Consider the following 15132-nt stretch of genomic DNA (forward strand, 5'->3'; position numbering starts at 1 on the left):
TCCCTGTACTGATGCTTTCTTTTTCAAAGTAGCACCGAGTCCCAATAATCATAGGTGACATTGAAGTGATACCTTTTATCATTCAAACACAAAGCACCCTAAAATGTGGACTCTCAGTGGAGAAACTGAAAGGTAGATGACAGCAATTATATTCCTGCAGTGACACTGAGGGAGAGAAGTGATGATATTGAGGTAAAAACTTCTCACCCTCCTCTGGTGCTATATCTTTAGGGTGTCTTGGACTATTTGGCTAAAAAGCATTTCTAAAATAGTTGTAGGGGAAAGACAGCCAGGTTTTCAAGTTATTTCATTTTCTCTTTATTTAATAGATGAGGAAACATTATTTATTTATTATTTATTTCTTTTATGGAGGTAGCCCAGGGGGCCTGAGTCTCTCTTGACCAGGGTTGTTTTGACAAGTACATTGTGGAACCAAACCTGGAGATTCCTGGGGAACCAGCTGGTCACTTAGTCCTGTGCTTTAGAATTATCATCTTGGCAGCCATAGTTACCATTTGTTATCTTTCTTTATTTCTTGGATTGCTATGGCCAAGAAATTTGTCTCTAATTGTCCTCCCCCACAGAGAGGCTCATTACCAGTAGGTGGTCTAGACTCGCCTCAGACAGGAGACACTACCTGTCCCTGGGATTGTACTTAAATCCTTTCCAGTTTGCTAATACCTGCTGGAGCTTGAATTCAGGCAACATTACTTCCACACCATAATGAGGCATTGGAGTAAGACTTTTGTTTAGAGTGTCCCCAGATGGATGTTTTTTAAGAATGGGGTCAATCTATTGGCCAACAAACATTATTAAGGGCCTTTTATGTGCCAAGTACAGGGCTAAATGCTAGAGTAGGAAACCAGGTCATCTTCTGAGAGGGAAGAGGGGATTTATTAATTGCCCACATATATGTATGTACTATTTATGTATGTGGATGTACCTTAGTTGTGGTTGTTCAGTTATTTCAGTTGTGATCAACTCTCCATGACTTCATTTGGGATTTTCTTGGCAAAGATTCCAGAGTGCTTTGCCATTTGCAGATGGATGGATGAGTGGATGGGTGGATGGATGGATGGATGGATGGATACATGCATAGATGGATGGATAGATGGATATAGTATTTAATACATATGAAGAAGGAAATTATAAATCCACATATGAATGCACATATAGAGTATATCTATATCTCTCTATATATATATTTGCATTCCAGTATGTGGGTATGTGTGTATATAATAGCATTGAAGTATAAATCAGAGCTGAATAAAAGGATTACCAAGCAGTTGTCTGGGTCCATTTGAGTCTAGATCACATAGATTTTTAAGGAACCCAGCCAGGTCATTGATTCAACATGTTTAGTGTCTTCCTTTAGTAGATTATGAATAGAAGCTGAGAAGGTAGCTGGTGGGCTTGACTCAGAGTTAAGTGTCAAGGGCAAGGATGAGAGTTTTAAGGGTAGATGACTATCAAATGATGCACTATGGTCCTGAAAATGTAAAGGAAGTGAAGTAAAGCCATAAACAACCTCAATGAATAGGGAGAATCTGGTGGTACTGAGCTTCTAGAGATCTCAATGAAGATGAAGAATGGGTTTAGGAAAACATGAGACAAAGGAGGCGAATAAAGTGTTGCTACATAGAACCTAGGCAAGGGTCCTTCCTCTTCTTTGATTTCCTGTTGCCTCCTAAATAGCTATTTTTTATAAAATCTTTTTTCTGGTCCATAGCATTTCTTTCTCCTTTTTTTCCTTCCCATTCATTGCAAGTCTTCTGTTTGGGGCTTCAGTGTTTGCTATCATTATTCTTATAGGACTCTGCTCCTCTTTTGTATTCTGCCTGTGGGTCCTGCCCCTTGGCCTCCATCCTTCTTATGTCTTTTTAATCTCAGATGGTTGATGAGTTTCTGCACTAACAACACAGATCATTTATCTCAAGTGGCTTTGAAGAGACAAATATATTTCTCCATTCTTCCTCACAGACTACCTTTACTGAGCACCTACTAAGCGCAAGGAACTTTTACTAAAGGAGATACATAAGATTCAGCCTCTACCCCTCACGAAGTTTATAGTCTAACAGATTGGAATGGGGGACAGGCAGGGAACTACTAATTCAAATGTGATTCTTTATGGTTAGTTCTGTGAAACCTTCTTAGAGTACTTGGATCATTAAGTATCAGGAGGGGAAAAAGGTATGAGAGACTAGAATGGTGTTGGGGTGGGAGTGCAGATTAGAAAGGACTTTTGAAAGCCAAATCTAGGATTTTCTGTTTGATCTTGGAGGTAATGGGGAGCCAATGGAGTTACAGCATGTGGGGAGGGGCTAATAGTGTTAGATCTGCATTTTGGGGAAATCAACTGGACGTTGGAGTGGTGGATGAATTGTTATGGGAGAGACTTGAGGCAGGTAGACAATCAATAGGCTATTGAAATAGTCCAGGGGGGAAGTGATAAGGGTCTGTACCAAGGTCATGGCAGTGCCAAGGGAGAGAAGGGGGCCTCTATGAGAGTGTTAAAAAAGTAGAAACAGTAGATCTTGGCAAGAGATTTGATGGGGAGGGGTGAGAGAGAGTGAGGAGTTGAGGTGACACCAAGGTTGTGAGTTTGGAAGACTGAGAGGATGGAGGTACCCTGGACAAAAAGAGCAAAGTTCAGGAGAAAAGACAGTTTGGGGCAGAAGGTAATGACTTCAGTTTTGGATATGATGAATTTCAGCTATCTATGAGGCATCAGGTTCAACATATATAACCAGTTGCCAATGGAGATATGAGACTGGAGGTCAAGAGAGAGATTACATCTAGACGAGTGGATCTGAGATTCATCTGCACAAAGACTCCTCTTTCATAATAAGAACTATGGAAGATAATGAGATCACCAACTGAAATAGGATAGAGAGAGAAGTGAAGAGGACTCCAGACAGAGCCTGGGGAGGCTCCTGCCATTACTGATCATGATGTGAATGAAGATCTCCCAAAGGTGATAGATGAGTGGTTAGAAAGGTGCAGGAGAACTAGAGAGCACAGGATCACGAAACCTTAGAAGAAGAGAGTGTCAGGGGAAAAGAAGGTGATCAGGGATAGGATGTCAGAGGCTGCAGAGAGAAGGATGAGGATTGAGAAAGGGCTGTTGGATTTAGCAATTAAGAGATCATTAGTGGCTTTGGAGAGAGAGAGCACTTTCAGTTGAATGATGAGCTCAGAAGCCAGGCTATAGAGAATTAAGAAAACAGTGAGGAGAGAGGAAGTAAAGGCATCTATTGTAGAGGGACTTCTCAAGGAGTATTGGATGATAGTTAGCAGGAATGGAGAGGGTTTTTTGAGGATGGGGGGTGGGGGGGATAGGGGCAATTTTGTAGGCCATAGGAAGCAGCCAGAAGAGATTGAATATTAGTGAGAGCATGGAGATGATAGAGGGGACAATCTGCTGTGCCAATTGGAATGGAATCTTGTAGAGCATGTAGAGGTCTTTGCTTTGGCAAGGAGAAGGACCACTTCGTGTGAGACAGGAGTGAAGATAGTGGCAGGAGGCCTCTGGGTAATGTGTTTTTTTTTTCCCAGAATGCTCTAAGTTTTTTCAGTGAAATAATGTGAACAGGGTGGACTATGGAGGCTTTAGAGTAGATGAAAAGCCAATATGGTAAGTGACTTAGTGAATCAGTGTGGGAGATATGAACGAATTGTCTTGTAGCGAGGGCCCAGTTGAGATTATGTAACATAACATAGTAGACCCAGTCAACATGGTTTCGTTATTTTTCTCCAGCTTTGTTCAGTAGTAGAGTGGGAATGAAGGCAACAGCAAATGGTGGAAATAATCCAAGGCTGGTGTTTGGAAGGACAAAATCTTCTCTAGGCCAAAGGGGCAAGGGACTTGAGAGAAGAGGTCAATATGGAGATGAACCAATTCACCAAGGCATCCAAGATGGGGAAGGAAACCATCAGTGAAGTTGTGATGGCCTCATGAGAACTGGGTGGTCAAGGAAATGGAGGTTACTGTGAGGACAGGAAATTGGGTTTAGGGTGAAGGTAGAATGACAACAGATTATGTATGATTAGAGAAAGGAATTTCAGAGCTTAAGAATATTTTTGGGTGATGGCAAGAACAAGGGTATGACTATCCCTGTTGTTGGGCCATGGAAAATGAGAAATTGGGAGGTTAGAGTATTTGAGGGAGATTCACCACATACTGGACCTTGTTTTATACAGTTAATACATTCCAAGACCCTTTGTGGAAATTGAAAACTGGGCACAATATTGGACCCCCCATTATTTAACAAATATTATACAAGCATACCTAGGCCCTTCACAACTTTTCTTAGGCTTAGCAGAGCTACAGCATCAGTACTCTTGTACTGTGGGGCCATTGTTAACAACCAAGAGGTAGCATACTGTAGTGAACTGAGGAGTGACCTTAAAGTTGGGAAGACCTAGGTTCAAATCCAAACCCAGATACTTACTTATTATGCTCTGAATGACCTTGAGCAAGTCTTGTGACTGTGTAAATCAAGGGAGTTGGACTCCTGGCCTCTAATATTCCTTCCAGCTCTCAACCTGTGTCTGATCTTTTGCCTCCATTCAGGGTCTTCTCTCTGGCTTTTTCTAATGTCCCCCATCTGCCTCTTTTCATACATTTGTGCTTAAAGGAATTGCTATTTGAGCTTTAAGTGTTAGTAGCATAAAAATGAACATAAATCAATTTGTGTCTGAATTTACTCTCAATATTCCCTGGGGACTTAAAGAAATGTTATTTCCCACACACACACGCACCCTTTATTCCCCTACTCAGTAAGCTGCCGAAACTCTACATTATTTTACATCCTATTAAGATTTTTTTTGGTCTGATTTTTGAAGAGGACATTTATTGCCTACAAAGGCATGCATGAACTAAGGCAATCGTGCCCGTTAGGTACTAACAGAATGTTGTTGTTATTTTTAAAATAGCTTTAAGACCATTTAAAGGCACTCTGATCACTAGGGCTCTGTCCTGAAAAGGCGATTTAGATTCATTTTTATCTTTGTGAAGCCCTTGGAGATAGCTGCACAGTCATTACTTCCAATCTGTCTAAAAGGCGACTGAGTCCCTGAAATGAGAAGAGACATTCATGAAGCCCCATTGGGAGCAGGTAGATCAAACATCATCTTGCTATTATAGAGCCTGCCATTATAGAGTCACGGTCTCCAATGGTTAATTAATTTTTTTTAAAACTCTTACTAGAAATCAATACTGTGTATTGGTTCCAAGGCAGAAGAGTAGTAAAGGCTAGGCAATGGGGGTTAAGTGACTCCACCAGGGTCACACAGTTAGGAAATGTTTGTGTCTACATTTGAACCCAGTTCCCTATGACTCCAGACCTGCCATCTAGATGCTCCAGCCTCATAGATATGTTTATTTTTTTTTATTTGTTCAGTTATATATAGAAATAATTTTTGACAATTTAATTTTCTGACATTTTAGGATTCAGATTCTCCCAGAATCATAGATTTCTAAACCAAAAGGAATGTAGGAGAGCATAGTGTCAGAATTGGTGTATTAATGGGCCAACCACTCAAGGAAACTCTTTGTAACCCAAAGGTACCCCAGGACTGATAGTGGGGAAAAGAACAAGATTAGGATTGAGTAATGTTGGGAAGAGTATTTAGTCTGTCTTCGCTTACATACACATGTTATATCCCCCAATGACTGTAAAGGCAAGAGTTTCCCTCCCTGAGGGCAGGAGCTGTCATTTTTGTTTTTGTATCTCCATCTCCAAGGACACTTAGAGACGATTACATTTTCCAGTTGAGCATTTACACCTGAGAAATGTGCAGACGTTACAAATCATGGGACGATTGATTTTGTTGATTGTTTAGAATTAAGAAAGTGATGGAGAAACTTTTAAGAATGAAAGTTAAACTTTAAAATGTGTAATTTTTTTTTCCCATGGAGATCTGGTTGTTAAATATTTACCAGCAATCCCCTGGGTGAAAACTATCCCTTCACACACACCCTTGACATCTTCCTTAGTCCATGCACTGTATGACTAAATGAAAATGTATTTGAATAAATGCAAAGTAACTTCAGAATGTGGAGAAAACATCAGCTGGGGAAATCAGAACAGAAACCCTCCACACAGCTTGGAGGGAAGCTTCAAGATTTCTGTGTCCCCAAGGACGCGTTCATGGGATGGGCTTGGAATTTCCATTAAAGGCCACTGAGTCTAAACCCCTTCCTTTCACAGGTGAGAAACAGTCCTACAGAATTAAATGTCTTAAGTAAAGCCCAGGGTCACCAAGCTAGAAAGTGGCCATTGGGATTTGAACCTGTCTTCATGCCCAGTGCTCTCTCTCCATCTTAGCAGAGTCCAACACTCAGCACAGTCCTTGGTATATAGTAGGTGCTATCTAAATGCTTCTTCCCATCGCCTTTCTTTCCCTTCATGAGATAGTATAGCTAAAAAAACTCTCCTGCTATGTCCCCATAATAGCATCTCATAGAATTTTATGGTTACAAAGCAATCTCTGCATCATCTCATTGGATTCAAAACAGCCCTGTGAATTAGACAGGTGTAAAAGTATTGTTATACCCATTTTACTGATGGGGAAACCCAAGGACTCACAGGTCCTACCTAGCTGGTGGAGCTTGGACTCAGAAATCAAGATTTGATTCTCCTGAGTCTGGTGCTCTGGGATCACAGAGTGTCACATCCCTTCCCCCCCCCCCCCCCCCATAAGGATCATCTAAATCATTTCCTTGTTTCCACTGTGGCACTGCTGTCCATGAAGAAGAGCCTAGATGCAAAAATGAGAGAAATCGAAGAAAACTTAGTGGTCATCATATGGAGGGAAGGAGTTTTGCCTGTAATGGCAGTTTTAGAAATCATGATGAATTGATTCACTGTTTGACTTTGGGTCAGTCTCTTCCTCTTCTGAGTTGCAGTTTCTTTGTCCTTTCAATGAGAGGTTAAGCTGAGCCAGCTCACGTTTCAGCGCCATTCCAGTTTTGATCCTGACATCTGGGAGTTGGAAGGCTGAGTTCAAATACAAACACTAACCTTGTGACCTGGAATGATCAACTATAAAATGGGTGGGTTGAGGAGGTTAGTTTAGGGAAGACAGTGGACTAGAAGGCAAGTAGATATAAGTTCAAATCCTAATGGCCACTTTGTAGCTTCGTGACCCTACTGTTGTTGTTGTTGTTTGGTCATGCCTGACTCTTTGTGACCCTATTTGGGGTTTTCTTGGTAGAGATACTGGGTTTGGAGTTGTTTGCCATTCCCTCCTCCAGTTCATTTTCTAGATGAAGAAACTGAGGCAAACAGAGTTAGGTGACTTATCACTTAAGTGAGTAAATCTGGCCTCAGACACTTCCTGGCTATGTGACTGTAAACCTTAAAATTTCTTAGACTTATGAATGTTGGAAATTTCCCCATTGGGAAATTTCATACGTGAAAAAATTTCCTACTGATAGTAAGAACTCTATTGGAATGTGAAACTCCTTGGCATGGGAGGATCCTTCTCCTCCCTACTTAAGACTACTTTAGGACAGAAACCTTTTGCTAAACAATGGAAAGGGCTTTGACCTATGCTTAAGCATAGAACAGGAAGTTCTTTGAGTCATGATTGATTTTAGAATTGATACAATAGAGATACTTGGAATGACAGAACCAGGTCTTAGAACTTACAATCTCCACCCTACTCAGAGTAACAGGATTTAGGAAGGGCTGCAGCAAAGATCAAGATTTAATTATTTGAGAATATGACCTTCAACAGACATGTGCAAAGGAAACAGACCTGTTTGTGACCCTGGGCAAGTCACCTAACCCCCACCCACTCTTCTGCCTTAGAACCAATACACAGTGTCTATACATGTCAGAGGTCAGATTTGAACTCATGAAGATGAGTCTCCCTGATTCGAAGCCAACTCACTGCTCTAACCACTGTGTCACCTAGCCACCTTAAATATATGTCTGATTCTGTTCTGTGGTTGTTGTTCATTCATCATCAATTGTGTCTCTTTGTGGCCCTATTTTGGTGTTTTGCCATTTCCTTCTCCAGCTCATTTGACAGACATGGAAACTGAGGCAAATAGGGTGAAGTGATTTGCCCAAGGTCACACAGTCAGTAATTGCCTTAGACTGGATTTAAATGCAGGAAGATGAACCTTTCTGACTCCATGTCCAGGGCTTTGTGCACTATGGGGCAAGCTAGCTGCCCTTTTGGTGATCCTGAGCTTAACTTAAATCAATTCACTATTTTAGGACTCAGTTCTCACCTATGAAAAGAGAGAGCCTTGGAAAATGCCCTTTTGGATTAAAAGATCTTTAAGTTTCCTCCTAGCTCTAGAATTCTAATAGGATTATTATAAAATATTCTTTATCTGTTCACCAAACCAATTCCCCCTCAGGACCTCCAGGAGATAAATTTTTTGTTTGTCTAGTTCTGCTGCCCAGGGATGCGAGGAGGATAAAACGAGATAAAGGGCTTTACAAACCTCCTTCGGGTTGCTTTTTCTACTGGAAGAATTTAAAGCAAGATTATTTTTTTTCTTTTTTTTGGCCAGATATGTAATGTTAGTGGAATGGGGAATTTCAGATGAGAACCTCCCTCCACCAATGCAGATCGATGCCTTCTATGTCATTTCAAGTCTTTGGGAGCTGCTTAGAGGCACTGAGTAGTTAAGTGACTGACATTCCCAGGTCACCAGCTGGGATCTGTCATGCTATCAAGGAGCATTTACCAAGTGCTGTGTGTCAGCTGCTACCCTCAACAAACTGAGGATGCAAAGATAAGAGGAACAGTCCCTGCCCTCAAGGAGAGCTCTCTCGCGCTCTCTCGCGCTCTCTCGCGCTCTCTCTCTCTCTCTCTCTCTCTCTCTCTCTCTCTCTCTCTCTCTCTCTCTCTCTCTCTCTCTCTCTCTCTCTCTCTCTCATCTGTCTTTTTCTGTCTCTGTTTCTTTCCCTACCCACCCACCCCCAATTAGAGTCACACAGTTAGGAAGTATCTGAGGCCAGATTTGGTGGGGAACACATACAGGTTACCCCAAAAGTGGTTATGTACTTTTATTCTTTAATAGGGGATTTTTAAAATTTTTGTTAAGACAGGATATTATATTTGATTCTGAGGGTGATATGGAGCCACTGGAGTTTATCATCTCCATTTTATCTTGCATATTATGTTAGTACATAGTATGTGCATGTTATATGCTTTTTTTTCCCACATTCCTCCCCTACCACCACCCTAAACTTCCAATTCCTTAAAGCAGGGAACCTTTCTTTATGTTTTCTGAATTTAACATAGAAATAAATGCTTCCTAACTAATCATGGGATGTGGTCATAGAATAAGAATCTCTTTAAGGTTTTTGTGAGACCCCTTAAAATGCTGTGAATATGGGACAACTAGGTGGCATATTGAATAGAGCACCAGGCCTGGATTCAGGAGGACCTGGATTAAAATGTGATTTCAGATACTTCCTAACTGTGTGACCTTGGGCTAGTCACTTAACCCAGACTTCCTAGCTCTTTTCATTATTCTGTTTCAAGATTGATACTACAGTGGAAAACAAGGGTTTAAAAAAAGATTTCTGTGGATACGAATCTTGGTGGCACAGAGAATAGACTCTAGTCCTAGAGTCAGAAAAACTCAACATCCTGATTTCCAATCTGGAATCAGAATTTTCCTAGCTGTGTGACCCTGGGTAAATCATTTAACCCTATTTACCTCAGTTTCCTTATCTATAAAAATGATCTGGAGAAGGAAATAACAAACTACTCCAAACCCAGTGTCTTTGCCAAGAAAACCCCAAAGTCGGTCATAAAGAATCAAACATGGTTGAAGTCTTTTTTTTTTAAATCTTCAAGAATCTATGTCCAATCCATATTTTTCTTTGGACTTTGTGTGTTTCTTTTGCTTTCACTGCCCTCTTCAGTGTCTGTACCTTGCTCTTTGTCTCCATAAAAATTCTTTAGAGTTAGGTGCTTTTGTTGTTGTTTGCTCATTTTTCCTATCTAATTATAAGTAGGCTCTATTTTCTGGGAAGTGTAATAAAGGAGTGTATTTGGGAGAGAGAGAGAGAGAGAGAGGGAGAGAGGGAGAGAGAGAGAGAGAGAGAGAGAGAGAGAGAGAGAGAGAGAGAGAGAGAGAGAGAGAGAGAGAGAGAGAGAGAGAGAGAGAGAGAGAGAATAAATGGAGTCCTCTCCCCCTCAAGGCAAAGCAAAAGAGGGGTATCTGATATTAAAGTTTGGCCAGGATAGAGAAGGAAGATGAGTCTTTGCTTTTCCCCCCTTCAGCCTTCAGTCTGTGATGACCCCTCACTAAACTTGCCTTGTTACTCCCCACAGCTAAGCTATTCCTACAGAGCAAAGTTCTTTCTTTAGGGGAGGAGAGATCACCTCACTCCCCCTTCCCCCCCCAGTTATAATTGCCCTTTATTCAGTCTTCAGCCAATTGTAGTGGATAACAAAATTTATCCTAATGTGACAGGGATGTAGGATGAAGTTGGGAAGGATGAAGGCTGGTAGATTGAGGCAAGGGGGAAGAGGAAGGAGGAGTCCCTAGCTGTCTAAACCCTTCCCCCAAAGTTGAGGTGACTTGGGATTAATGGCCTCAAGCCCCTGAGGGATTCAGAGTGATGAACCCTGGCTTTAGCCCTGCCCAGCAGCTGCCTCAGTTCAGGTGAGGAGACTGTGATGATTCTTCTTGTGGACTCTTTTCTTTTTCAGTCTCTTTCTACTTGTTGGGTGCTTGGGGGAAAGTAGAGATCAGGAGTTAATGAAAGAAAGCTTTTCTTGGGATCAAGCCCCAACCAAAGACTGGATCTTCTCAGTAGCAGTCTCAAAGCCAGAGTCTCTGGCTCCAACTGCCTCTCTCTGGGTTTCTTTCCTCAGGATTGCAAATCTTCTCAGCCCATCCCCCACTGCTGCTGGAATCTTTGCAGCCACTCCAGGCTTTTTTTATGTTCAGAAAGTCTCTGGGTTTTCTTCTCTTGCAGAAGCTGAGGTATCCTCTTAGACTTCAGTCCTTCCTTTATGTTATTCTCAGCTTGCTTTCTGGGTTTTAACCACTTCCAGTTCTTGGAGGCTGATGTGATGGTCTGAGAGCCCCTTCCCCTGCTGATCAATTGACCCTTGAAATGCTTATGGCTTAAGGACTTGCCTCAGACTTAGGCATAAGCTTTTGATCTCACTCTGAACCTGATTGAATTCTAGCCCTAGACTTTTAGGCTCAAGTTTTGGGCCTCACTGTGTACTTGATCTAGTAAGGCAAGCCCTTGATTACCCTGTCCTGGAGCTCCACCCTTAGTTTTGGGCAAAAATATGGAGGATGGGGCTGGGGGGTGGGAGGGGCCTGTGAACTGTGTCTTCACTACAAAGTGTGAACAATGTCCTCATCCCAAGCCCAGACTGGGATTCCTGCTATTGCTCTTGGCCCACACAGATCAACCCACTTCAGCACAGACTGCTCTGGGCTAGGACTCTGGACCTCTCCACAGGTTTGAAATTTCAAAGGGTATAGGTTGGGTTGTACCATTATTTGACCAGGCAGTATCTCAGGATCTGAATGTTGGCTTGGGCATAGGTTCTGAACCTGTGACAGCATATGTGGGGAGGCAGGGTATGGCTCATTCTTGGCTTGTTCTTCCCTCCTTACTACAGTCTCTTGCTGCTTCTGCTCTCCTCTCACCCCAGTGCCCCCAAATGTTCTCTGTCTACCTTTTAGATTTTTCTTTTCTTGAAAGTTGTTTCACCCTGTCTCCTTATTGGTTTTTTCACTCCTGTATTCATTTTGTGGTGATCTTTTAATCTTGGTCAAAGAAGATTCTCATGGTAACATGGGGCTGCTCTGGTTACTCCGCCAGCTTCCAGACATGATTGAAATGACTGAAACCACAACCCAAAGCTTGTGTAGAAAAGGATGACTCCTATATCATTATGAACATTGTTTATTAAAAATCAAAGCCCTCTGATTTCCCTACCTCTCCTTTTACTCATCTCATCAATATGAAGGGAAAATTTCACATTCATTTGAAAAGGAGGAGAGGTGGAGGATTGTGAGATTTCCCAAATTTACTGTGAATATTTTCCTCCCAGCCCTTTTTTTGAGATTGATATAAAAGAAACCATGATTTAAAAATATTTATTTGCACATAGTTTTGAGAATGTTTCCATTTTTGGGAGGGGGGATGTTTTCTTACCTTTATCCCTGAAAAGAACAAATTATGGAAAGAAAGATTAATGGTAATGCAGTGTGATACAATGTTTACTAATAGGCTGTCAAAGGTATTGCTGAGAATTACAAAGGTTTGTTTTGCTTATGAATTCAGTTATCGAATAGTCTTTGAAATATGGTGTTTACATCCTTTTAGGCACTCAATGCTGTGTTTGAAAAAATCCCAGAGAATGAGAGCGCTGATGTCTGTCGAAGTATTGCCGTCAACGTCCTAGACTGCGATACTATAGGACAAGCCAAGGAGAAGATCTTTCAAGCATTTTTAAGCAAGAACGGCTCTCTCTATGGGCTCCAGCTCAATGAAATTGGCCTGGGTAAGCTAGTGGAGGGAATGGAAGAGTTTTATCCCCTTCCTCTCCCATTCACAAACCTTCTTTCCTCATGCATAGATTGTTGTGGAGAAGAGTTGACTGAGGGCAACAATTCCTCTTGGAGAAACAGGGAGAAGAGAAATCCTATTTTTTTTTTTCATTAAGCCCTTACTTTCCACCTTAGAATCAATACTATATATTGGTTCCAAGGCAGAAGAATGGTAAGGGCTGGGCAATGGGGGTTAAGTGACTGACTCAAGGTCAAACAACTAGGAAGTGTCTGGGGCTAGATTTAAACTCAGGACCTCCCATCTCTAGGCCTGGCTATCAAACCACTTAGCCACCCAGCTGCTCCCCCCTCCTTTTTTTTCCTCAATAAATATCTGGGAGGGGAAGGGGGCTAGGTGGCTCTGTGAATTGAGAGCCAGGCCTAGAGATGGGAGGTCCTGAGTTTAAATCTAGCCCCAGACACTTCCTAATTTTGTGACCCTGGGCAAGTCCCTTAACCCCCATTGCCAAGCCCTTCCTATTCTTCTGCCTGGAAACTAATACACAGTATTGATTCTAAGATGGAAAGTAAGGGCCTTAAAAAAAATGTCCTCTGTAACATCAGATTCTTAAGTATCTTTCTGATACTGACATATTGCATTTGTTTTGCATTAAAAAATATTAATATTAAGAGTGCAGTGCACTCTTCGGGTATTTCCTATGTATGTCTTTGATGGGTGTGTTGTGACATTGGGAACCGAATTGTTCGCAGGTATCCCAGCACTACCCAGTTAGTTAGCTCTAACCAGCATGTTAGGGAAGGGCATTCTTGTTCCTAGTTTTCCTTTTTTTTTTTGTTAATCAAATACAGCATTAAGTATCTCCTCTGCCTTCCTCCTACATAAAGTAGCATCTGCTGTGAATTCATTTTCGGGCTCTTATTGGTACACTGAAACCAAGAACATATGCGTGAGCAAAGTAACCGGGACCTGCTTCCCTCAAATGTTCATAAACATTTTTAAGTTCATCTCTATGTGGTAATCCCCTGGAGACTGCCAGAGGATTTTCAAGGAGATAATGGAGTACAGAAGAAGGGAGGCTAAGAAATCATAGCTCCAAGTGGGTAACAAGTCTCATGTCTTCTCAGGATACAGCCCTCATGCTTTGCTAAGCACACAATTAAAAAAACAACAATGAAAAATTCTAGCAGTCCCCCCAAGATTAGTCACAAGGTTTAGTCAGAGGCCCCTGGGTAGCATTGGGAGCCTGAGCAAATCCATGAAGAACCATGTTCACTTGTGGGTCCAAGGTAGACAGAAAGCAGGGTAGACAACGAAAATCAGGTAGTGAGAGAGGCGCCATCTTACAGTGGATGGTAGAGAGCTGGCCTCAGAATCAATGCATCAGTCATTTATTTAGTACCCATGCCCTGCCAAACCAATGGAGGGATGGATGGATAGATAGACAGACAAATGGATGGATGGACAGACAGACAGACAGACAGATAGACAGATAATTGATAGGTAGACAGACAAACAGATAAACATAGAAAGAAAAAACAGACAGACAGATAAACAGACAGACAGACAGATAGATAGACAGACAGACAGACAGACAGACAGACAGACAGACAGACAGATAGATAGATAGATAGATAGATAGATAGATAGATAGATAGATGGATGGACGGATGGATAGATTGATAGGTAGATGGATAATTGATAGGTAGACGGATAAACAGACAAACAGATACAGAGATAGATAGAAGAGTCAGAGAGTTAGATAGATGATAGAAAGAAGACAGACCGATAGACATAGACAGATAGATAGATAGATAATTGATAGGTATATAGAAGAGCCAGCAGATGGATAGATAGACGCATAGATGGATGAATAGATAGATAGATAGACAGACAGTCAGACAGACAGACAGATAGATAGATAGATAGATAGATAGATAGATAGATAGATAGATAGATAGAGGAGAGACAGATAGACACAGACAGACATATGTGCATGTACAGATAATAGAGATAGATATATACATTTCTTTGTAGTCAGTATATATGTATACATACACCTATCTATCAATCTATCTAATCTTCCTGTCTACCTATCCATGTAAAGAGGCCTCTATATGGGCAGCTAGATGGAACAGTGCATAGAGCACTGGCCTTGGATCCAGACAGACTCATCTTCATGCGTTCAAATCTGACCTCAGAAACTTACTAGCTATGTGATCTCGGGTAAGTCACTTAACCCGGTTTGCCTTAGTTTCCTCATCTGTAAATTGAGCTGGTGAAGAAAATGGTAAATCACTTCAGAATCTTTGCCAAGAAAACTCCAAAAAGGATCCCAGAGAGTTAGACATCACTGAGGAACAACTGGAACTTAATTGCGTGAGAGCTACCTGTGGCTCTGAGAGATTGTGACTCACCTAAAGGCATGTAGCCAGCATGTCACAGTAGCACTTGAACTCTGATCTTCCTGAGCTGGGGAGCCTCCTCCCTATCTACTGCCTCCAGCTCTTTCTCACTGCCCACTTAGCATTAAAAAAAAAAAAAAGAATCCCAAACCCCAAAGTATCTGGTTCTTGCGTCAGCTTACAGCAATCCCACAGGGAGCCATAGGAGC

General features: G+C 41.7%; 1 protein-coding gene across 1 annotated transcript in view; it reads left to right on the forward strand.

The window, feature by feature from the left end:
* Nucleotides 1–15132, forward strand: part of PLXNC1 (plexin C1) — a 243579-nt gene that overhangs the window by 189142 nt on the left and 39305 nt on the right. The window contains exon 22 of the mRNA XM_001370068.4: nt 12336–12513. Coding sequence (XP_001370105.2) covers nt 12336–12513 — 178 coding nt within the window. The remainder of the gene's footprint in view (nt 1–12335; nt 12514–15132) is intronic.

Source organism: Monodelphis domestica, chromosome 5, assembly GCF_027887165.1.
Source record: "Monodelphis domestica isolate mMonDom1 chromosome 5, mMonDom1.pri, whole genome shotgun sequence".
Taxonomy (NCBI): domain Eukaryota; kingdom Metazoa; phylum Chordata; class Mammalia; order Didelphimorphia; family Didelphidae; genus Monodelphis; species Monodelphis domestica.